The 24,128-nt window shown below is 47.0% G+C and overlaps 2 protein-coding genes across 10 annotated transcripts in view; both read left to right on the forward strand.

Annotated features, from left to right (window-relative positions):
• The window catches only part of LOC110523933 (rab GTPase-activating protein 1), a 132,441-nt gene that overhangs the window by 80,238 nt on the left and 28,075 nt on the right, over positions 1-24,128 (forward strand). For all 9 annotated transcript variants that reach the window (XM_036977658.1, XM_036977661.1, XM_036977660.1 and 6 more), the window contains 5 exons: positions 18,704-18,817; positions 19,871-19,945; positions 21,595-21,720; positions 21,952-22,095; positions 23,800-23,841. In XM_036977658.1, coding sequence (XP_036833553.1) covers positions 18,704-18,817; positions 19,871-19,945; positions 21,595-21,720; positions 21,952-22,095; positions 23,800-23,841 — 501 coding nt within the window. The remainder of the gene's footprint in view (positions 1-18,703; positions 18,818-19,870; positions 19,946-21,594; positions 21,721-21,951; positions 22,096-23,799; positions 23,842-24,128) is intronic.
• Positions 7,033-12,210, forward strand: LOC110523934 (probable G-protein coupled receptor 21). The gene has a single exon (XM_021603090.2). The coding sequence runs from the start codon at positions 8,083-8,085 to the stop codon at positions 9,172-9,174; it is 1,092 nt and encodes a 363-aa protein (XP_021458765.2). The 5' UTR covers positions 7,033-8,082; the 3' UTR covers positions 9,175-12,210.

Below are 24,128 nucleotides of genomic sequence, written 5' to 3' on the forward strand. Positions count from 1 at the left end.
TTTGAGTGTTTCTGTGGTGTCTGCGGTTGAAGTTTAAGAGACGACAAATTTTCTTTACAAGATGGACAAAAGTACAGTGTCCTCCCAATGCCCTGTTCTTGTCTTGGCTCGTTATGATCTCAGATCAGAAGTCCGAATCTCCCACAGTTTATGTGATAGGAATGCCCTGTCATGGCTGCTGAGAAGGGAATGAATAGAACAGTACAGATGGCCCAAAAAAAAAACACATGAGTATTTATTTGGTGCAGCAACAACTCGGTCGGACCAGAGGACGCAAGGCACAGATAACATCCACTGATGTGAGTTCAACTCTATGCTAAATGTGTGAACATGTGAATCTAAGTGTTTGTGCTAGTGAGGAACAAAGTGGGTAAAACAATGAGGCACAATTGCGATCAGAATTTCCGTTAATTTATTGAATAAAAATGGAACTGAAACTCTTACCCTGGCATTTAAGAGAGGAAGAGTTGCATTGTACTTTTTTTGTTTACACTACTAGCATTATAGGAGTGCACAAATAACCCAATATTAACATCTCTAGGGCTACAGACAGCAGCAAATCTTATCAAAACCCTATAGAAGTCAAATTTGGTTATATACAGTTGAAGTCGGAAGTTTACATACACCTTAGCCAAATACATTTAAACTCAGTTTTTCACTATTCCTAACATTTAATCCTAGTAAGAATTCCCTGTTTTAGTTCAGTTAGGATCACCACTTTATTTTTAGAATGTGAAATGTCAGAATAATAGTAGAGAGAATTATTTAGTTCAGCTTTTATTTCTTTCATCACATTCCCAGTGGGTCAGAAGTTTACATACACTCAATTAGTATTTGGTAACATTGCCTTTAAATTGTTTAACTTGGGTCAAACATTTTGGGTAGCCTTCCTCAAGCTTCCCACAATAAGTTGGGTGAATTTTGGCCCATTCCTCCTGACAGAGTTGGTGTAACTGAGTCAAGTTTGTAGGCCTCCTTGCTCGCAGACACCTTTTCAGTTCTGCCCACACATTTTCTATAGGATTGAGATCAGGGCTTTGTGATGGCCATTCCAATATGGAGGTCGACCGATTTATGATTTTTCAACCGATACCGATTATTGGAGGACCAAAAAGGCCGATACCGATTAATCTGCCGATTTTTATTTGTAATAATGACAATTACAACTACTGAACTCTTATTTTAACTTAATATAAAACATCAAAAAATCAATTTAGCCTCAAATAAATAATGAAACATGTTCAATTTGGTTTAAATAATGCAAAAACAAAGTGTTGGAGAAGAAAGTAATATGTGCCATGTAAAAATATGTGCCATGTAAAAAAAAAGCTAACGTTTAAGTTCCTTGCTCAGAACATGAGAACATATGAAAGTTGGTGGTTCCTTTTAACATGAGACTTCAATATTCCAAGGTATGAGGTTTTAGGTTGTAGTTAATATAGTATTTATAGGACTATTTCTCTCTATACCATTTGTATTTCATATACCTTTGACTATTGGATGTTCTTATAGGCACTTTAGTATTGCCAGTGTAACAGTATAGCTTCCGTCCCCCTCCTCGCCCCTACCTGGGCTCAAACCAGGAACACATCGACAACAGCCACACTCGAAGCATCGTTACCCATCGCTCCACAAAAGCCGCGGCCCTTGCAGCGCAAGGGGAATAACTACTGCAAATCTAAAAGCGAGTGACGTTTGAAACAGTATTAGCGCACACCCAGCTAACTAGCTAGCCATTTCACATTGGTTACACCAGCCATTAGGCTGATAGGCTTGAAGTCATAAACAGCGCTGTGCTTGCGAAGAGCTGCTGGCAAAACGCACTAAAAGCTCTGTTTGAATGAATGATTACGGGCCTGCTGCTGCTCAGTCAGACTGCTCTATCAAATCAGACTTAATTCTAACATAATAACACACAGAAATACGAGCCTTTGGTCATTAATATGATTGAATCCGGAAACTATCATTTTGAAAACAAAACGTTTATTATTTCAGTGAAATAAGGAACCGTTCCGTATTTTATCTAACGGGTGGCATCCCTAAGTCTAAATATTCTTGTTACATTGCACAACCTTCAATGTATGTCATAATTACGTAAAATTCTGGCAAATTAGTTCGCAATGAGCCAGGCAGCCCAAACTGTTGCATTTTCCCTAACTCTGCGTGCAATGAACGCAAGAGAAATGACACAATTTCACCTGGTTAATATTGCCTGCTAAACTGGATCAGTAGTTATAACTAGTGATTATGATTGATTGTTTTTTATACGATAAGTTTAATGCTATCTAGCAATTTACCTTGGCTTCTACTGCATTCACGTAACAGGCAGGCTACTCGTGTAGTGCAATGGTTAGAGCGTTGGACTGGTTAACTGTGCGGTTGCAAGATTGAAACTCCTGAGCTGACAAAAATACAGATTTCCGATTGTTATGAAAACTTGAAATCGGCCCTAATTAATCGGCCATTCTGATTAATAGGTCGACCTCTACTCCAATACCTTGACTTTGTTGTTCTTAAGCCATTTTGCCACAACTTTGGAAGTATGCTTGGGGTCATTATCCATTTGGAAGACCCATTTGCGACCAAGCTTTAACTTCCTGTCTGGTGTCTTGAGATGTTGCTTCAATATATCCACATCATTTTCCTGCCTCATGATGCCATCTATTTTGTGCAGTGCACCAGACCCTCTTGCAGCAAAGCACCTCCACAACATGATGCTGCCACCCCTGTGCTTCACAGTTGGGATGGCTTGCAAGCCTCCCCCTTTTCCCTCCAAACATAACGATGGTCATTATGGCCAAACAGTAATATTTTTGTTTCATCAGACCAGAGGACATTTCTCCAAAAAGTACGATCTTTGTCCCCATGTGTAGTTTCAAACCATAGGCTGGCTTTTTTTATGGCGGTTTTGGAGCAGTGGCTTCTTCCTTGCTGAGTGGACTTTCATGTTATGTCGATATAGGACTTGTTTTACTGTGGATATAGATATTTTTGTACCTGTTTCCTCCAGCATCTTCACAATGTCCTTTGCTGTTGTTCTGGGATTGAATTTCACTTTTCTCACCAAAGTACGTTCATCTCTAGGAGACAGAACGCATCTCCTTCCTGAACGGTATGACTGCTGCGTGGTCCCATGGTGTTTATACTTGCGTACTATTGTTTGTGCAGATGAATGTGGTACCTTCAGGCATTTGGAAATGTCTCCCAAGGATGAACCAGACATGTGGAGGTCTCCAATTTTCTTTCTGAGGTCTTGGCTGATTTCTTTAGATTTTTCATGTTGTCAAGCAAAGAGGCACCGAGTTTGAAGGTAGGCCTTGAAATACATCGACAGGTACACCTCCAATTGACTCAAATGATGTCAATTAGCCTATCAGAAGCTTTTAAAGCCATGACATAGTTTTCTGGACTTTTCCAAGCTGTTTAAAGGCACAGTCAACTTTTGACCCACTGGAATTGTGATACAGTGAATTATAAGTGAAATTATCTGTCTGTAAACAATTGCTGGAAAAATTACTTGTGTCATGCACAAAGTAGATGTCCTAACCGACTTGCCAAAACTATAGTTTGTTAACAAAACATTTGTGGAGTGGTTGAATTTGAGTGTATGTAAACTTCCGACTTCAACTGTACATTATATGTAAAAAATGTATGTGGACACTTCAAATGAGTGAATTTGGCTATTTCAGCCACACCCGTTGTTGACAGGTGTATAAAATCGAGCACACAGCCATGTGACAAACATTGGCAGTAGAATGGCCTTACTGAAGAGCTCAGTTTTATTTGACCTTTATTTAACTAGGCAAGTCAGTTAAGAACAAATTCAGTGACTTTCCACATGGCACCGTCATAGGATGGCACCTTTCCAACAAAGTAGTATATCAAGTTTCAGCCCTGCCAGAGCTGCCAAACTGCCTCTGGAAGCAATGTCAGCACAATAACTGTTTGTCGGGAGCTTCATGAAATGGGTTTCCGTGCCCGAGCAGCCGTACTCAAGCCTAGTGGTGTAAAGCTCGCCACCAATGGACTCTGGAAAAGTGGAAACGTGTTCTCTGGAGTGATAAATCATGCTTCACCATCTGGCAGTCCAACGGACGAATCTGGGTTTGCGGATGCCAGGAGAACGCTACCTGCCCCAATGCATAGTGCCAACTGTAAAGTTTGGTGAAGGAGGAATAATGGTCAGGGGCTGTTTTTCATTTGTCGGGCTAGTCCACTTAGTTCCATTGAAGGTAGATCTTAATGCTGCAGCATACAATGGTGTTCTAGACAATTTTGTGCTTCCAAGTTTTTGGCAAGAGTTTGGGGAAAGCCTTTTCCTGTTTCATCATGACATTGCCGCTGTGCAAAAAGTGAGGTCCATACAGAAATGGTTTGTCTAGATTGGTGTGGAAGAACTTGACTGGCCTGCACACAGCCCTGACCTCACACCCCATCGAACACCTTTGGGATGAATTGGAATGCCGACTGCAAGCCAGGCCTAATCTCCCAACGTCAGTGCCCAACCTCACTAATGCTCTTGTTACTGAATGGAAGCAAGTCCTAACTCCATATTACTGCCCATGATTTTGTAATGAGAAGTTTCACGAGCAGGTGTCCACATACTTTTGGTATAAAGCCTGAATGTGTGTCTGAAGAAAATAGAGAGAGAAATTGGCGTTTTCTGCATTTTTAACACAGACTGGTATGAGCAAAATGCACTTACTAGGTGTGTATGGATAAGTGAGTGTTAAATAATGATGTGTGTGTGTGTGTGTGTATATGAGAGAGGTGGTGTGTGTGAGTTCAAGGAGAGAGAGCGAGAGTGTGTGTGGGAGTGAGATAGTGGAGTGGCGGTCGGGGTATGCGCTGTGCAGCCAGCCAGTCTGTCATGGGAGGGACAAGGGAGACTTGCGCTCCTGCAGCTGCTTACTGGCTGGCATTAGAACAGGGGGCGGACTGGCTCTGCCCTGCCTGCTGCAGAGAGACAAAGAGAGATAGAATCCGAGTGACCGAGAGAGAGAGACCGAGACAGAGAGACCAAGAGAGAGCGAGACCGAGAGAGAGAGACCGAGACCGAGTGTGAGAGAGAGTGAGAGAGAGTGAGCGAGTGAGACGGAGTGAGTGAGAGACTGAGTGAGCGAGTTAGCGAGTGAGAAACGGAGTGAGTGAGCGAGTGAGTGCGCAGATGAGACGGAGTGAGTGAGCGAGCGAGACGGAGTGAGTGAGCGAGCGAGTGAGATGGAGTGAGAGAGTGAGCGAGCGAGTGAGACGGAGCGAGGGAGCGAGTGAGACGGAGCGAGTGAGACCGAGTGAGACCGAGTGAGACGGAGCGAGTGAGCGAGTGAGACGGAGCGAGTGAGCGAGTGAGACGGAGCGAGTGAGACGGAGCGAGTGAGACGGAGCGAGTGAGACGGAGCGAGTGAGCGAGTGAGACGGAGCGAGTGAGACGGAGCGAGTGAGCGAGTGAGACGGAGCGAGTGAGACGGAGCGAGTGAGCGAGTGAGACGGAGCGAGTGAGCGAGTGAGACGGAGCGAGTGAGACGGAGCGAGTGAGACGGAGCGAGTGAGACGGAGCGAGTGAGACGGAGCGAGTGAGCGAGTGAGACGGAGCGAGTGAGACGGAGCGAGTGAGACGGAGCGAGTGAGCGAGTGAGACGGAGCGAGTGAGCGAGTGAGACGGAGCGAGTGAGCGAGTGAGACGGAGCGAGTGAGCGAGTGAGACGGAGCGAGTGAGCGAGTGAGACGGAGCGAGTGAGCGAGTGAGACGGAGCGAGTGAGCGAGTGAGACGGAGCGAGTGAGCGAGTGAGACGGAGCGAGTGAGCGAGTGAGACGGAGCGAGTGAGCGAGTGAGACGGAGCGAGTGAGCGAGTGAGACGGAGCGAGTGAGCGAGTGAGACGGAGCGAGTGAGCGAGTGAGACGGAGCGAGTGAGCGAGTGAGACGGAGCGAGTGAGCGAGTGAGACGGAGCGAGTGAGACGGAGCGAGTGAGACGGAGCGAGTGAGACGGAGCGAGTGAGACGGAGCGAGTGAGACGGAGCGAGGGAGCGAGTGAGACGGAGCGAGTGAGACGGAGCGAGTGAGCGAGTGAGACGGAGCGAGTGAGCGAGTGAGACGGAGCGAGTGAGCGAGTGAGACGGAGCGAGTGAGCGAGTGAGACGGAGCGAGTGAGCGAGTGAGACGGAGCGAGTGAGACGGAGCGAGTGAGAGAGTGAGCGAGTGAGACGGAGCGAGTGAGCGAGTGAGACGGAGCGAGTGAGCGAGTGAGACGGAGCGAGTGAGACGGAGCGAGTGAGACGGAGCGAGTGAGACGGAGCGAGTGAGACGGAGTGAGTGAGACGGAGCGAGTGAGACGGAGCGAGTGAGAGAGTGAGCGAGTGAGACGGAGCGAGTGAGAGAGTGAGCGAGTGAGACGGAGAGAGTGAGCGAGTGAGACGGAGCGAGTGAGCGAGTGAGACGGAGCGAGTGAGCGAGTGAGACGGAGCGAGTGAGACGGAGCGAGTGAGACGGAGCGAGTGAGACGGAGCGAGTGAGAGAGTGAGCGAGTGAGACGGAGCGAGTGAGACGGAGCGAGTGAGAGAGTGAGCGAGTGAGACGGAGCGAGTGAGCGAGTGAGACGGAGCGAGTGAGACGGAGCGAGTGAGCGAGTGAGACGGAGCGAGTGAGACGGAGCGAGTGAGAGAGTGAGCGAGTGAGACGGAGCGAGTGAGACGGAGCGAGTGAGACGGAGCGAGTGAGACGGAGCGAGTGAGAGTGAGCGAGTGAGAGTGAGCGAGTGAGACGGAGCGAGTGAGACGGAGCGAGTGAGACGGAGTGAGCGAGTGAGACGGAGTGAGCGAGTGAGACGGAGTGAGACGGAGTGAGCGAGTGAGACGGAGCGAGTGAGACGGAGCGAGTGAGAGGGAGCGAGTGAGAGGGAGCGAGTGAGAGGGAGCGAGTGAGACGGAGCGAGTGAGACGGAGATGAGTGAGTGAGTGAGGGAGACGGGGACGGACGCAGTGAGTGAGACGGGGACGGACGCAGTGAGTGAGACGGGGACGGACGCAGTGAGTGAGACGGGGACGGACGGAGTGAGTGAGACGGGGACGGGCGGCGTGAGACTGAGTCAGAGAGACGGAGACGGTGTCTCACTCACTCACGGAGACAGAGACCGCGAGACAGAGACCGAGAGAGCGAAAGAGAGAGAGACAGAGCCCAAAGGAGAGAGAGACAGAGTGAGAGAAACAAGGCTGAATCAACTCCACAGAAGAGAGAGAGACTGGGTTTCTGCATCGGTATGCCTGCTCCTGCTCTCTCATTTCCACCATATGCCGCTGCTGCCTCTCTGAGGAGACCTGGATGCCAATCGCCTGCTTGAGGCTACTCCTTCATCCTCAATCATTTACATGTAACATTTATACTCTCTGTTCCCGGCGTGAGAGAGACCGGGAGAGCCTGAGTGAGAAGAGTGGATGACAATATCCTTACTTTTCTCCTTTCTGCTGAAGTTCCTGCGGCGATTAGCAGAGCGGGTGGTTTCGACTCTTTGGACACTATCGGTCTGAGCTGTCCGTGTTTGGAGAAAAATACTGAAAGGAGAGGACACAACATTCTCCGGGAAACATCGCACTCCATATCACCTGAGATATTGGGGAACGTGTGACTGCATTTTTATGAGACAAACCGGTATTATAGTAAGCGAAGATGATAAGTTGTTTGACCTTTTTGATTATATATTTCCCCCCTGCTCTTCATGCAGCAGGCACACAGCGCTGCACGTGTTGGCTGTGTCTTTTCTGAGGAGAGAACGAGAAGTAGGATGAGAGCCTGCCAGAGTATTTGTCCTCTGCTATCTGTGTCCTTCTCTGTGTGACTCGTCTGTGTCTGTGCAGTGAGGGGTGCCCTGGGAGACTCCCGAGTCGCTGATCGTGGGCGAGGGCTAGTCCTCAACATTGCTGCTGACATGGCAGAGGGAACACAGCTCCTCTCTTTGGGGCACCGGCCTGGTCTGCTGCTGAGCTAGGACTTGGACCAGCCATTGACCATCTCCGGCCAAGTTCCAGTCCTCTGTCTCTGGATCTGGTTTCAGACCAGGGGCTTTCAGAAGGCTCCCTGGCTGCAAGATGAACTCTTCCTTGGACCTGCTGGACCTTGAGCTCCTGAACCAGAGCGGCTCTCCTTTCTGCCTCCTAGACATGGGCTACTCCCAGATCTTCAACACCTGTCTTTTAGAGGTGGCCATCATCTTGCTCCTCACAGTTCTCATCATCTCTGGCAACCTGGTGGTGATCTTTGTCTTCCACTGTGCTCCACTGCTCCACCACCACACCACCAGCGCCTTCATCCAGACCATGGCCTACGCAGACTTGTTAGTTGGGGTCAGCTGCCTCATCCCTTCCCTCTCCCTCCTCCACCACCTGAAAGGCCTGGATGAAGAGCTCACCTGTAAGGTGTTTGGTTACATGGTTTCCGTGTTGAAGAGCGTTTCCATGGCGTCACTGGCGTGCGTTAGCGTGGACCGCTACATGGCGATAACGCGGCCGCTGTCGTATGCTACACTGGTGACACCGTGCCGGATCCGCGTGTGCATCCTCCTCATCTGGCTCTACTCCGCCCTCATCTTCTTGCCCTCCTTCTTCGGCTGGGGGAAGCCTGGCTACCACGGCGATGTGGTTGAGTGGTGTGCCATGGAGTGGGGGACAAAGCCGCTCTTCACGTCATTCATCGTGGCGCTGCTCTACGTGCCGGCCGCCATGACGGTCTGCTTCACCTACGCCAACATCTTCCGTATCTGCCGGCAACACACAAAGGAGATCAGCGAGCGCCGCGCCCGCTTCAGCCCACAGGAGAGCTCTCTGGGACAGGATGGCCAGCCGCAGCATGCGCCGGCGTGCACGGACAAACGCTACGCCATGGTGCTGTTTCGCATCACCAGCGTTTTCTATCTCCTCTGGCTTCCCTACATCCTGTACTTCCTGTTGGAGAGCGCTGGAATCTACCGTCACCCCGTTGCCTCGTTCCTCACCACCTGGCTGGCTATCAGCAACAGCTTCTGTAACTGTCTGATCTATAGTCTAACCAACAGTGCCTTCCGGAAGGGTTTAAAGCGTCTATGTTCATTCTGCGTGCAGCGTGTGGACAGTAAGAATCCTTTTGGCCCTGGGCCGGGGCACGGACAGGGGCCAGCCTGCACACGCTCCACATGCCATGTGTAGGACCTCCCAGAGACCCGTGTGACGGTCGAGTCAGTGTGTCGTGTTGCTAAAGCACTAAGTGTGTCCCATGTTGATGCTGAGCTAAGGGGAACAGGCTTCACAGGATGTTGTGTTGCTACGGTTGTTTCCAGACAGTTGGATGTTTGTTGGATGGTTGCGTTCCTGGTCACAGCTGGCTCTGACCGGATCGGCTCCAGGACCCGAGCGCTTTGTGCCCCGCGTGGGAAGTACAGCCCAGCCTCTGCCATGAGAGAGGTAGAACATGGAGGGGGAGTGAGAGTCAGAATAAGGATGTGGAATTACAGTACCCTAACCTTTGACTCCAGTTACGGATGACAGAGCTATGGCTACGTTGTGTCAGCGTTTTGCCGTGGATGGAGGGTTAGTTGATTGAACACCTCCCTTCTGACAGTACTTGCCAAAAACACAAACTGTAAGAACACAAGAACACATGTTCTTGTGGGAAAAATATGTTTGAGACTGTGTATCTTCCTAGCAGTTTGTGAAACAATGTGTATTTGTGCCATGACTACAGTGTAGTAAATGCAACAAAGTACTCACATAATTAAAAAAAAAACGGAAAAACACTTTAATACTGAGCTAAGGGGAGCTGTCAATAACTTATTTAAATGTTTTCCCTTGTGGTTTTTATTTAAACACAGAAACAGAATATTTATAATATTGTGCTCTGAAGGGTGCAGCAAGCTCAGACTCTGAAGAGAAGCAAGTATTCCATAATTCATTTATATCTGGGCTGTTCTGAGGCAGAGGTACAGAAAGGTAGGACCACTTTATTTAGAGGTTTAAACACCAGGACTAGTTTACTCCCGAGGGATCAGAGTAATCATTGACTGGATGACTTTTGTTTCAACAAGCTTCCTTATCATCAGAGCCTGTCTGACTCTGTAACCAAAGTACATTGCAGACAGACAGTACGTTCCAGTTCACTTATGAGGAGAATGTGGTTGTTGTGTCAAAGCAGAAGATTGATTGAAAATTGATTGTTTGAGTTTCAGAGTGGTTTATCATCTCCAAAGTGTTGCCCCATTGTCTGTTGCATCCGGTATTAACAAGCCAATACCAATGGGCCTGATTAGTGACCTTTACTGTCTTCATTATCTAAGATTTTTCTGATGAGACTTTCTAAAAGAAAGAGTGAGCAAACATCCACATCTAATTATTTTTTTCGATGTCAAATTTTCCCTTCCAATTATCTGGTTACTCAATGTGGTCTCAGGGCAATTCGTATTATTCTGTACATAAATCTGAGACATTTCTTTTAGTATGCTATATTACTTTACATTATGAATGCAATTGCGGTTGTACAGTATCATGTGATTATAAGATATGGTCAAAAGTATCATTTGTCTTACCCGGCCGTACAATAGCATACGAATTGGATTAATTAATTTATCATATGTCTTGGGGGGATGTATAGTATTATGCGTCTTTCTCTGAGGCCAGGTTGCTTGTTGCGCCATTACAACAAAGGAGAATGATGAGAATCATTTACTTTGGTGGTTAGGCGACAACAATTGCGTCAAGTTGGAAGTCAAAAAAAAAAGTTAATAGCAGCCTAAAATACGATAGCAAACCTTTTAATGTGTGCACAATGAATTTTTTTGTTATTATTTGTGAATTTATCTTTGATAGTATGTGCTTGTTTCGGTGTGTCAACGTCTCTGCAATGCTCTTTCCCTGCCGTGGAAAATAGACTCAAGCGATCCCCGCTTTCGCGGATGTGCTGCTTTTTCAGGTTGCATAGCATGTCTCATAGGTCATCGTGAGTTGTTAAACTGCGGCTCGCGTTAACGGTGACGTGACGGCATTATCTTTTGGCCATGGGTTAATGACCGTGAATGTTGAGAAAGCTGTGAGCTGCTGTCAGCTGAGGAACATCGGCCCCTGGCCAAGTGTCGTAAAGTATTGTCTGCATAGTAATGCAGCCCCACAGGTTTTTGTGTTACTGCATACATTCCAATTGACACCCTATTCTCTAAATAGTGCACTACTTTTGACCAGGACCAATAGGGCTCTGGTCAAAAGTAGTGTAGTAGAAAGGGAATAGGGTGCCATTTGGGATGTATGCGGTAACACAAGAACCTGTGGGGCTGCATTACTTTACAGTATAATGGACCAGATAGAAATTAAGATCTCAATGTTCAACTGTTTTCGGTCCAATGTTACTAGTTATTTATTAGACCTTTCACAGGCTTTGGCCTCTTGAATCTTTTCTCTCTTTTTATGGTAGCCTACTCCTCCATTTTGGAGCAAATGTACAATATACTTAGTAGCTTTACTTTCTTAGTTGACCAAAGTTGAATGTGTGTTAGATGTTATATATTTAAAAAAGAACGAGACGGAATGAGAGATGTAGAGAGAGATAACGTGCAATTAAAAAAAAAAAAAATGTTTTTGTACGTTTTCATGTTAGGAATTTTGCAGTGATGACGGTATGGACAGACATTGAGTTGGACTACTGTATTGTTAGGCTGCCTCTGCAATGAATACAGTGCTGTTCATCTTTATGTAGGCTAAAGTTCCATGTTACATTTCAAATTTGTACATAGTCTTATGCATGTTTTGCCTACTGTATATATTTGATTAGGTGATTTGAATAAGAAAGCTCACAATTCAAATATTGTCAAACTACAAACACTTTTGGAGACTGTCTTTGCGCAGCCAAAGGGCAGAGTGCAATACGTTCATTGTTCCTCCATTTTGTCCGCTTTATTGAAGAATGTCAACACAGACAAAAAAAAATGATATCTTTTTTCCTCCTCTACATTTTACCACCGGTTATTGAAACAATAGATCTGTTTCTCTCTATTGACCATGTGATGTTCCTGAACTGTTGGTGATATTCAGAGTCATCACACGTTGTTCACCACTTTATTACTTTCACATGACTTTCTCCGTGACTCTTCTGCCCTTTGGGGGGGGGGGGTGTGTGTGTGTGTGTGTGTGTGTGTGTGTGTGTGTGTGTGTGTGTGTGCTTTGTATGCTACTATGTTAGATGTGCGAATGCATAGTTAAAAAAAAAAAAAAAAAATTATGTTTGGTTCTTTTTTAGTGTGTTGGATACTGACAGGCAGCTCAGTTCTCTCAAAACAAATATTTGCTCACGGACGTATGCCAAATATCGATTGGGTTTCCTACTAGTGTACTTTCAAACAGGCTCTTATTTTGTTCAGATACTGACCACTTAGTATTCCGATGAGGTGGATTTGTACTTCTAAAACAATTCCTTACATTTGTATACCATTTTCCATGCTTTCAGGTTAATGGATTTACTAGTATCGTTGTGTATTTAAAAGAGAATTCAGGAAGATAGGAGTTCAACATTTGACAGTATCCCCATCTAGGTGCCGGTTTAGTTGAACTCTATTCAATCCAGCAGTCAGTTGACGGTTCTTTAGAAAGGGGGCAAAACTGGGGGAAAGGTTTCTTGCTTTGCTTGTTTGCTGATGTACGTTTTTGGGACATTTCAATGCCAAAGAACCACGGCAAGTCCTTTTCTTTTTCCTGTGGGAAAACATCAAAGGGCTAGTGATCCCGGGTGGACTCCAAAACTCCCACGATGACCTGCTCTCGACAGTGCCATATTAGGACGTTGTGAGACCTGATATGATGCTGGAAACGTCCATGCCAACTCTGGGACAGTTTTGTGGCCCAAGCTTTACTAGAGGACTACACACCCACGCACGCACACAGGGTGCACACACACACACACACACACACTGTTTTCCCTTCTGTTATCCAGCATGTCCTTATTGAATTTTCTCATATGTATTTTCTTAATGCTCTAAATTGTCAGGCCAGGCTCTCTTAATGGTTAGCTCATGACCCGACTGTATTAAGTGGCTCAGCTCTTCATCAGATTAAGAGGAGAATGGACGTATTAACAAGAAGGCCGTTTGGCTGGAAATGTCCCAAAACATGGTTGAAAATGTGACTTTAAAAAAAAAAAATGTATTTAATGTTTAACATTGGTTGAACTCTCTTCAATGTTTACATTATTCGTCACAAGTGCTGGGTAAACTGAATGTTGCGGGGAATGTTGCTAGTTAACTAACTCGGTACCACGAGCCCTTGTAATGATGTCATGTTGTAGAGTTGTCCTGAGATATTTATATTCTGGTATATGATTCTGCACTGAGCAAATAAATGTGATCTTATCTAAAGGAATCACACTTCCTGCTTGTTATTCTTGCTTTGTGCTTTATGAAAACGTGTGCGTGCTTGTGGGCTCACCAAGCTTGTACACTATATGGGCGTGAGTGTGTGTCAGTGTTACCACAAATGCATACCTGCACATGATGGACACGTGTTTGTGTACGCTATCGACTTATCGTTACCACAAATAGAATACCAGGGATCAGCAATTCACCACATCTTCAGTCTTTCAGGTCCCTGTACATTATGTGTGAAATCAGGCAAAGTTCGTCTGAAGAAGAGCTTCTTTCATATGTGGGTTATTCTTAGCTCCCTGCCTGGAGCCGATAGACTGCTAGCCTGGTTGCTAGCCTGGTAGCTAGCCTGTTAGCTAGCCTATTAGCTGGAGCCAGAGGAGCTAGCCGGCTGTACAGAGGAAAGGAACAGTACCACACCGTATACACACACAGACACCTCTGCCCAGCCTGGCTCTGTATTCAGGGCCGAGGGTGGCTGTCTGAGGGAGGGCAGGTTGCTCCCCCACACAGGGCCTGAGTAGGAAACGGAGGAGAGCCCTCTCTCCCACCCTTCCTCCTCCCCTCCTCCTCTTTCTCTCCCTCCCACCATACTTCCTGGAGTAGGGCTTTCATCACCCCACTCCAGGTCTCATAATCAACCCTAAGTAAGAAAAACAACATGCCATTTCAGCCATTGTGTTGGGTCAGAATAAACCTGAGCTGTAAACAATGGAGGAACAGGTTAAAGTGCTTCCTACACACACACGCACACACACACACACACACCGTCTCTCTCCATCACTAACAATGAGCATCACCAAACACTGTTTTTTTTCTCCCCCCACTCACGCGAAGGCTCTAGATGGACAGAGGCTAATTGGTGTTATGTCACTGGGCTTTTTAAAGTGTCTCAGAGCCCGAGATAACCCTCCCGAACATAAACATGGATCCTTATCAATGATGGAGACCAATGGCTCACAGGCCTCAGTCCAGCGCAACATCCCTATATCCTTATGTAGTGCACTCCTTTTGACCCCTTAGGGCTCTGGTCAAAAGTAGTGCCCTATATAGGGAATAGGGTGCCATTTGGGACACAGGCATTGATGTTAGCCACCCCCTACTACCCCTAGGGTGTGGCGCAATGGCTGGATTGAGAGGAGAAGTCCGTCCACCACTTAGGTCTTTGTTTATTCTTCTTTTCTTCCGTCCATTCTTCTCCTGCTTGCTTTCTTTTGGTTTCAGTCTTCCTCTTTGGAAGTAGGAACAGAAAGCTTGATGGAGATTAGGGTGGAAGGAGAGAGGGAGTTGGTCGGTTGGGTCCAGTTGTTGCAAAGTTGGTGTACATGAGTAATAAAGGCATAATTCGCTGATTTTATGAGGGGGAGGGGGGGGGATTATATATATACAAAAAATAGAGAGATTTATCAGCAGCCCTACTTCCTAGGGCTGTGTCTGTGATGACTAGCTAGACCAACAACAACAAAATGTCCTAAACCAAATGGTCTTCTGATGTGATTTCAGCATTGACATGGACTCAGAACATCAAATGTCATTGTTTCTCTATGAAGAATTGTAATTCGATAGAAAAATTATAAAAACAGGGGGGAAAAATGATCAAGAAAACAGAATTAGGGAAATTACATAGTGTCTTATTTGAAAGGTTAAAAAAACAAACAAAAAAACACAGTAGCTCGTGAAATTTTTCATCATTTAAAAGTAGCTCTCATGCTAGAAAAGTGTACCACATTTCTTATACCGATGCTTTTCAATCCTGGAAGAGGAGTGAACGAGGGCGCACACTGCCACACTTCCAGACGATAACTAAAAGTAGTCTGCTGGTGACCAGACATCCAGCCGTAATAAGGGTGCTGGTAACTGTTACCTGGTACTGTAGCTCGTGCTGAATCATTTCCTCTGTGCCGTGCTGAGGCCAGTCAGCCAGCCAGTGACTCTCACCGTTATTCTGTAAATACTGTCCGCCATACTGGTCCAGATATCTAGGTTCTGAATCTGCCCCTAAGTCACTGGCTGACTGGCTCAGCTCAGTGACTGACTGAGACTGTGTAGCTGTGTGTGGATGCTAGTGACTGTGAGTGGAATATGTGCATTATTTAAATGCTGTTCTGTTCCAGATAAACAGAGCATCAATAATGGAACCCGGGGGTAATTAATATTTGAAAAGGGTGCTGCAGAGTTGTCTGTGTGTGTGTGTGTGGTGTGTGTGTGTGCGTGTGTGTGTGTGTCTGTCCGTTTGTGTGCGTGCGTGCGTCCATGCGTGTCGTGTACTCCTGTGCATATGTACGTGTGGGTACTGTAATTACAGTAATTGCATTCCGTGTGGCGCCGCGTCAGAATAGGGATCCCCGGGGGAAACATGTCAATACCGCCTGGGTTCCACTCTGGCTGTCGTAATAAGACCGGTCGCCATCTGACGTGTGCTACATGTGTTACTGTAAGGTGAGCACGATAACATGGAGGGCGGCTGGTTACTGGAGCTGAGCTGAGAGGATGGGATCCATTCACACCCCTGTCGGTGTCATTTCATCTCTTTTTTTCCCCCACATTATAGTATTTCTTATCAAACATACTTTCAATAAAGTTACAGTGCCTTGCGAAAGTATTCGGCCCCCTTGAACTTTGCAACCTTTTGCCACATTTCAGGCTTCAAACATAAAGATATAAAACTGTATTTTTTTGTGAAGAATCAACAACAAGTGGGACACAATCATGAAGTGGAACGACATTTATTGGATATTTCAAACTTTTTTAACAAATCAAAAACTGAAAAATTGGCCGTGCAAAATTATTCAGCCCCTTTACTTTCAGTGCAGCAAACTCTCTCCAGAAGTTCAGTGAGGATCTCTGAATGATCCAATGTTGACCTAAATGACTAATGATGATAAATACAATCCACCTGTGTGTAATCAAGTCTCCGTATAAATGCACCTGCACTGTGATAGTCTCAGAGGTCCGTTAAAAGCGCAGAGAGCATCATGAAGAACAAGGAACACACCAGGCAGGTCCGAGATACTGTTGTGAAGAAGTTTAAATCCGGATTTGGATACAAAAAGATTTCCCAAGCTTTAAACATCCCAAGGAGCACTGTGCAAGCGATAATATTGAAATGGAAGGAGTATCAGACCACTGCAAATCTACCAAGACCTGGCCGTCCCTCTAAACTTTCAGCTCATACAAGGAGAAGACTGATCAGAGATGCAGCCAAGAGGCCCATGATCACTCTGGATGAACTGCAGAGATCTACAGCTGAGGTGGGAGACTCTGTCCAAAGGACAACAATCAGTCGTATATTGCACAAATCTGGCCTTTATGGAAGAGTGGCAAGAAGAAAGCCATTTCTTAAAGATATCCATACAAAGTGCTGTTTAAAGTTTGCCACAAGCCACCTGGGAGACACACCAAACATGTGGAAGAAGGTGCTCTGGTCAGATGAAACCAAAATTGAACTTTTTGGCAACAATGCAAATCCACCAATGCGTAAAAGCAACACAGCTCATCACCCTGAACACACCATCCCCACTGTCAAACATGGTGGTGGCAGCATCATGGTTTGGGCCTGCTTTTCTTCAGCAGGGACAGGGAAGATGGTTAAAGTTGATGGGAAGATGGATGGAGCCAAATACAGGACCATTCTGGAAGAAAACCTGATGGAGTCTGCAAAAGACCTGAGACTGGGATGGAGATTTGTCTTCCAACAAGACAATGATCCAAAACATAAAGCAAAATCTACAATGGAATGGTTCAAAAATAAACATATCCAGGTGTTAGAATGGCCAAGTCAAAGTCCAGACCTGAATCCAATCGAGAATATGTGGAAAGAACTGAAAACTGCTGTTCACAAATGCTCTCCATCCAACCTCACTGAGCTCGAGCTGTTTTGCAAGGAGGAATGGGAAAAAATGTCAGTCTCTTGATGTGCAAAACTGATAGAGACATACCCCAAGCAACTTACAGCTGTAATCGCAGCAAAAGGTGGCGCTACAAAGTATTAACTTAAGGGGGCTGAATAATTTTGCACGCCCAATTTTTCAGTTTTTGATTTGTTAAAAAAGTTTGAAATATCCAATAAATGTCGTTCCACTTCATGATTGTGTCCCACTTGTTGTTGATTCTTCACAAAAAAAATACAGTTTTATATCTTTATGTTTGAAGCCTGAAATGTGTCAAAAGGTCACAAAGTTCAAGGGGGCCGAACACTTTCGCAAGGCACTGTATTTGCATTCACTTTTCCTCTGTAAATAGATTTGTCCGGGAGCAACACTGTTCTATAAGTTATTTAGCTCTTTGTGCCAATGCGGCAGCCAAACCTGCCTGCACGAAAAACAATGCACTGTCCTCGAGACAAAGCTTCAGTCACTGGAGAGACCCCGAGAGACAGGCTGTGCGTGCCAGTCAATGGTACAGAATACATATTAGGTACTTTGTTTCATTCCTTCTCATGGTACCTCTTAACTGAACACGATAGGGGCGATGAATAATCAAAAGCGGGCTGGGAGACCATTGGGTGAAACTCGGCTGCAAGGGGATCTTCCAGCAAGACAACCCCAAGCACACATCAAAAATCTACAAAGAAATGGTTCATTGACCACAAAATCAAGTCTCCGGACTTGAACCCCATTTCAAAACCTGTGGTTTGAATTGAAGAGGGGAAGTCCGTAAGAGTAGACGAAGGATATCAAGGATCTGGAAAGATTCTGTATGGAGGAATGGTCTTAGATCCCTCCTACGATCCCAATCTAATAAAACATTTGAGAAAAAGGCGTTATCTTGTCAAAGGGGGGGTGCTGGAGTATTGATTTAAAATAGGGGATCCTATTATCTAGATCCTTATCCCTTTTTTTTATTTAAATTTGTTAAGCAAAATCTCTTTCTCTGAGCAATTGTATCAGTATAAAATATATCTCATTTTTGTTTTGTGTTTTGTTTTGCATAGTGTTATTTATTTTATAGTATCCAGGCCCCTTTATTCCGGGCCCCACTGTATGCTGTACGGGGCCTTTCCTCTCCCCTCCCATCCCCAATGTCCTCTCCCAGAGAGACAAACTGAGAGGCTGCATTTACCATAGAACACTGTCCCCTGGTGGAGCCAGGGCAGAAAATTCTGTTGACTGGTCTGGTATTGTGATGTGGACGATTTTGTACCGTTTGCTTCCTTACTCTTCAGCTGGTTGGATTCCTTAGGCGCTGACTGGACTTTATGTACAGAGTCCGTGTTTAATTGGGGAAGATCTAACTCCAGGGGAACAGCCAATCTAAATGTAACTCTAGGGACTTCACTGACTGTTTCCTTTCTCTCGTTCCCTCTTTTTCTCCCCTTTTCCCTTGTCTGACCCTCCCAGGAGTCTCCCCAGGACAGTGCCATCACCAGAGACATCAACAGGACTTTCCCAGCTCACGACTATTTCAAGGACACTGGAGGAGACGGCCAAGACTCACTCTACAAGATCTGCAAGGTGAGGAGAGGAGGGAGCAGTAGGAGAAGAAGAAAGATGAATTATCCCCGAGGGGGAAATGGCCTCGCTTCAGAATCGTACAAATTGCATTACAACACATTACTAGGAGGGGGACGGTCCCACAACTGCTCAAAGATTGGCTGGAATATGAAGCGGAGAAAAACAAAAACTGGGAGCCAAAAAAAGCTGTAGCTACCAGCCAATGAGCAGTAAGCACTCCGCCATCGACACTGTATTATTATTGACGGGAAAAGTTTGGTTTTTGATTCAGATACTAATTACGGAAGTGTGTCAGTGGGGCTAACAATTTCAAAAGGATCAACTGAGGCCCGGGTTCCCAAAAATGATTCAACTGAGTCGATGTTTTGGTTGGAGTCTTCTCTGCTGGCCAGGGGGTCTCGATCCATCATTGAACGTTGAACTGAGTCGATGTTTTGGTTGGAGTCTTCTCTGCTGGCCAGGGGGTCTCGATCCATCATTGAACGTTGACCAAGAAGCAGTGTTTCTGTATGCTCTCGATTCTCTGTGACTGCTAGAAAGTTGTGTGTGTGTGTGTGTGTGTGTGTGTGTGTGTGTGTGTGTGTGTGTGTGTGTGCGCGTGCGCGCGTCTGCTCTCCCTGTACGTTTGATCCATATCGGTTGTACCGCTGCGTTTCAGCATTGACTGTTTCAGCCGGACAGCTCATCATTATAACAGGGTTTACAGAGTAGCTTAGAAGGCTACTGCTCAGACCTCCCCCTCCCTCTCTCTCTCTCTCTCGATCTCCAGAGTCCAGGGAGTTTATTATGTTGTCCGATACGACCAATGGTAATTCTCCGGAGAGTTGTAAGTGGATCCAATGGCTCGTTGGGTTTGATTTCGGCGTTTTAATGCGTCACTGTCAATGTTGACAGTTCTGTACGGCGTGCGCTCTTTGGGATGAAAGCAACTGATGAATTACCATGTTGTTATTATTTTATTGTAATACAGAGAATGTACTTTACAATCGCACTAACAACCCGTCTCTGGTCCTGTCTCTAACGTTGCGCGTTGTGCTCCTCTCTCCTCCCCAGGCCTACTCAGTGTATGATGAGGAGATTGGCTACTGCCAGGGGCAGTCTTTCCTGGCTGCGGTGCTGCTGCTGCACGTGAGTTACACATGGCAACAGCAGAGCTGGGAGCTGATCGAGACACGCGGTATCTCTCTCTCTCTCTCTCTTTCTTTCTTTCTTTCTCTCTTTCTCTCTCTTTCCCCCCTCTCTCTCTCTCCCCCCCTCTCTCTCTCTCTCTCTCTTTCTTTCTCTCTCCCCCCTCTCTCCCTCTCTCTCTTTCTCTCCCCATCTCTCTCTTTCTCTCTCCCCCCCCCTCTCTCCCTCTCTCTCTCTCTCTCTCTCTCTCTCTCTCTCCCCCTCTCTCTCTTTCTCTCTCTCCCCCCCCCCTCTCTCTCTCTCTCTCTCTCTCTCTCCCCCCCTCTCTCTCTCCCTCTCCCTCTTTCTCTCCCCCTCTCTCTCTTTCTCTCTCTCCCCCCTCTCTCTCTCCCCCCCCCCTCTCTCTCTCTCTCTTTCCCTCTCCTCACCGGCTCAGTTCTGTGATGGAGTGCTCTAGGCTGGAGGTGGTTCAGGGCAGATGTCTCATCCCTCCCTCACAGCCATCACAAGTGCCAGAGCGCTCTCTGATTTAAAACACTGACCCCTAGTGGATAGACAGTGAACTGCACTGTCCTGTTATTATTTCAGGGATACATGAACTTTCAGGCTAAGTACCTAGATGGCCTATGGTGAACAAGTCAGACATCAAGAGATGCCTAAACGAAAGGTTTTTGATGTATGAAGTCAGATCTGATGCATTATTTAAGTACTGTTCAAATTAGATCGATGTGTAGGACAGTAAACATTGATGCAGATATGTCCCAGCCCAGTGTTTAATTTCAACATTATTTATCGAGGCAAGTCAGTTCAGAACAAATTCTTATTCACAATGACGGCCTACCAAAAGGCAAAAGGCCTCCTGCGGGGACGGGGGATAAAAATATAAATATATAGGACAAAACAGACATCACAAGAGACACCCCAACACTACATAAAGAGAGACCTCAGATGACAACATAGCATGGCAGCAACACATGACAACACAGCATGGTAGCAACACAGCATGGTAGCAACACAACATGGCAGCAGCACAGGGTACACACATTTTTGGGCACAGACGACAGCAGAAAGAAGGCATAGACGACAATGCATCACGCGAAGCAGCCACAAATATCAGTAAGAGTGTCCGTGATTGAGTCTTTGAAAGAGATTGAGATAAAACTGTCCAGTTTGAGTGTTTGTTGCAGCTCGTTCCAGTCGCGAGCTGCAGCGAACTGAAAAGACGAGCGACCCAGGGATGTGTGTGTTTTGGGGACCTTTAACAGAATGTGACTGGCAGAACGGGTTTTGTATGTGGAGGATGAGGGCTGCAATACGTACCGTAGGGATCTCAGATTTGTAAAACTTTTTTAACTAGGCAAGTCAATTAAGAACAAATTCTTATTTACAATGACGGCCGCCCTATGGGACTCCCAATCACGGCCGGTTGTGATACAGCCTGGAATCGAACCAGGGTCTGTAGTGTCACCTCTAGCACTGAGATGCAGTGCGTTAGATCGCTGCGCCACTCGGGAACCCAACATAGGGGGGAGTGAGGCCTAAGAGGGTTTTATAAATAAGCATCAACCAGTGGGTCCCGTACAGTGTGTGCTTGTGATTGCTGATATACCTACTGTATGTACTCTCTCTCTCTCTGTACCCCTGTCTAGATGCCTGAGGAGCAGGCCTTTAGTGTCCTGGTCAAGATCATGTTTGACTATGGACTCAGGGAGCTCTTCAAGCAGAACTTTGAGGATCTACACTGCAAGTTCTTCCAGCTGGAGCGACTCATGCAGGTGAGATGGCGTGCGTGCGTGCTGAGTCCCGTGTAGGCTCAGTGTAACAAATGTGTGATACTCTCTGTGTTTCTCTACCTACTGTTACTGTAGTAATTGTTCTGCTGCCTCTCTCTCTCTCTCTCTCTCTCTCTCTCTCTCTCTCTCTCTCTCTCTGTGTATCAGGAGTACACTGCTGCTGTTGATGCTTACTTTCGGGTAACGGGTTCTTTCTTTCTCTGTCTCTAACAGGAGTACATCCCAGACTTGTATAACCACTTCCTGAACGTGGGTCTGGAGGCTCATATGTACGCCTCTCAGTGGTTCCTCACGCTCTTCACAGCCAAGTTCCCCCTCTACATGGTGTTCCACATCATAGACCTGCTTCTCTGTGAGGTATCTATCTATCTCCCTCTAGCCCGATACACTCTGCTCTCTCCCTAACCCTCGCCTCATCCCTAACCCTCGTTCCCCTCCCCCCTCCCTAACCCTCGTTCCCCTCCCCTCTCCCTAACCCTAGTTCCCCTCTCCCTAACCCTCGTTCCCCTCTCCATAACCCTCACCCCTAACCCTCACTCTTCTTCATCACCCTCACACCTCTCCCTCAACCCTAACCCCTCTTCCGAACCCCTAACCCTCACCTCTCTCCCTAACCTCTCACCTCTCTCCCAAACCCCGTACCTCTCTCCCTAACCCCTCCATAACCCTCACCTTTCTCCGTCACCTCTCTCCCTAACATCACCTCTCTCCCTAACCCTCACCTTTCTTCCTAACACTCACCATCTTCCTTACACCTCTCCTTAACTCTCTCCCCTCTTCCTAAACCTCATTAACCCTCAACTCTCTCTCTAACCATAACATTCACCCTTCGTCCTTACCCATCTACCTAACCCTCACCCTTCTTCCTAACACTCACCCCTCTCCCTAAACATCACCGCTCTTCCTTACCTATCTCCCTAACCCTCACCCTTCTCCCTAACCCTCACCCCTCTCCATAACCCTCACCCCCTTCCATAACCCTCACCGCTCTCCCTAAACCTCACGCTCTCCCTAATCCTGACCCCTAACCTCACGCCTCTCCCTAACCCTCACCTCGCCCCTCAACCCTCTCCCTAACCCCCACCCTGACCCCTAACCCTCACCGCCCTCCCTAAACCTCACCTCTCTCCCTCAACCCTCTCCCTAATCCTGACCTCTAATCCTCTCCCTAACCCCCACCCTGACCTCTAACCCCTAACCCTCACCTCTCTCCCTAACCCTCTCCCTAACCCCTAACCCCTCCCTAATCGTAACCCTCACATCTCTCCCTAATCCTGACCCCTAACCTCACCCCTCTCCCTAACCCCCACTCCCTCCCTAACCCTCACCTTTCTCCCTAACCCTCACCTCTCTACCTCAACCCTCTCCCTAACCCTCAACCCTCTCCCTAACCCTCACCCCTCTCCCTAACCCCTAACCCTCACCCCTCTCTCCCTAACCATCACCCCTCTCTCCCTAACCCTCAACCCTCTCTCCCTAACCCTCAACCCTTTCCCTAACCCCCATCCTGACCCCTAACCCTCACCCCTCTCCCTAACCCTCTCCCTAATCCTCACCCCTCTCCCTAACCCTCAACCCTCTCCCTAACCCTCAACCCTCTCCCTAACCCTCTCCCTAACCCTCACCCCTCTCCCTGACCCCTCTCCCTAACTTCTAATCCTCTCCCTAACTTCTAACCCTCACCCCTCTCCCTAACCCTCACCCCTCTCCCTCACCCCTCTCCCTAACCCCTCGTCCTAACCTTACATGTTCCACATAGACCTGCTACTCTGTGAGGTGTTGTACTGTACTTGCCCCATCTGGACCTCTTCCTCCATTTACCCTTCTAATTCTGTGTTTCTACCCCCACTTCCTTTCTCTCTTTCTGGACTCAATCCCCCTTTCTCTGTCTTCCCCTAACCCTCTCCCACTATCTTTCTACTCTCAACTTCCTCTACATTCCGTCTCTCTACCAACCCTCTCCCTCTGTTTCTTTCTAGTCTCCCACGTGCCTCTCCTCTCCCCGCTTACCTCTGCTCTGTTCAGTAACACAGTCTTTATTTTCTCTTCTGTCTCGCTCAGGGCATCAGTGTGATCTTCAATGTGGCTCTGGCTCTCCTGAAGGTGAGTTGCTGCCTCTGTGGAGACCTACACACGCGCACACAAACCGCCAGCCACGAGGCCGTGTTACCACAGCGGCACACCGCAAGCTTAGACATAGAGCTAAGGCTTCGATTTCATTCTAATCACATACACACACACGCACACGCACACACACACACACACACGCGCCGTTCTTCTCACACCGTTCCTGCTGTGCTCTTGGCAGCAGTAATGTTACAGAGGGTTTTCCTGTGAGGGGGTTCTGGGCTGGAAAAGTCTCTCTCTGTCTCACCGTGTCCCTCCTCTCC

The sequence above is a fragment of the Oncorhynchus mykiss genome, chromosome 5, assembly GCF_013265735.2.
Source record: "Oncorhynchus mykiss isolate Arlee chromosome 5, USDA_OmykA_1.1, whole genome shotgun sequence".
In the NCBI taxonomy this organism is placed as follows: Eukaryota; Metazoa; Chordata; class Actinopteri; order Salmoniformes; family Salmonidae; genus Oncorhynchus; species Oncorhynchus mykiss.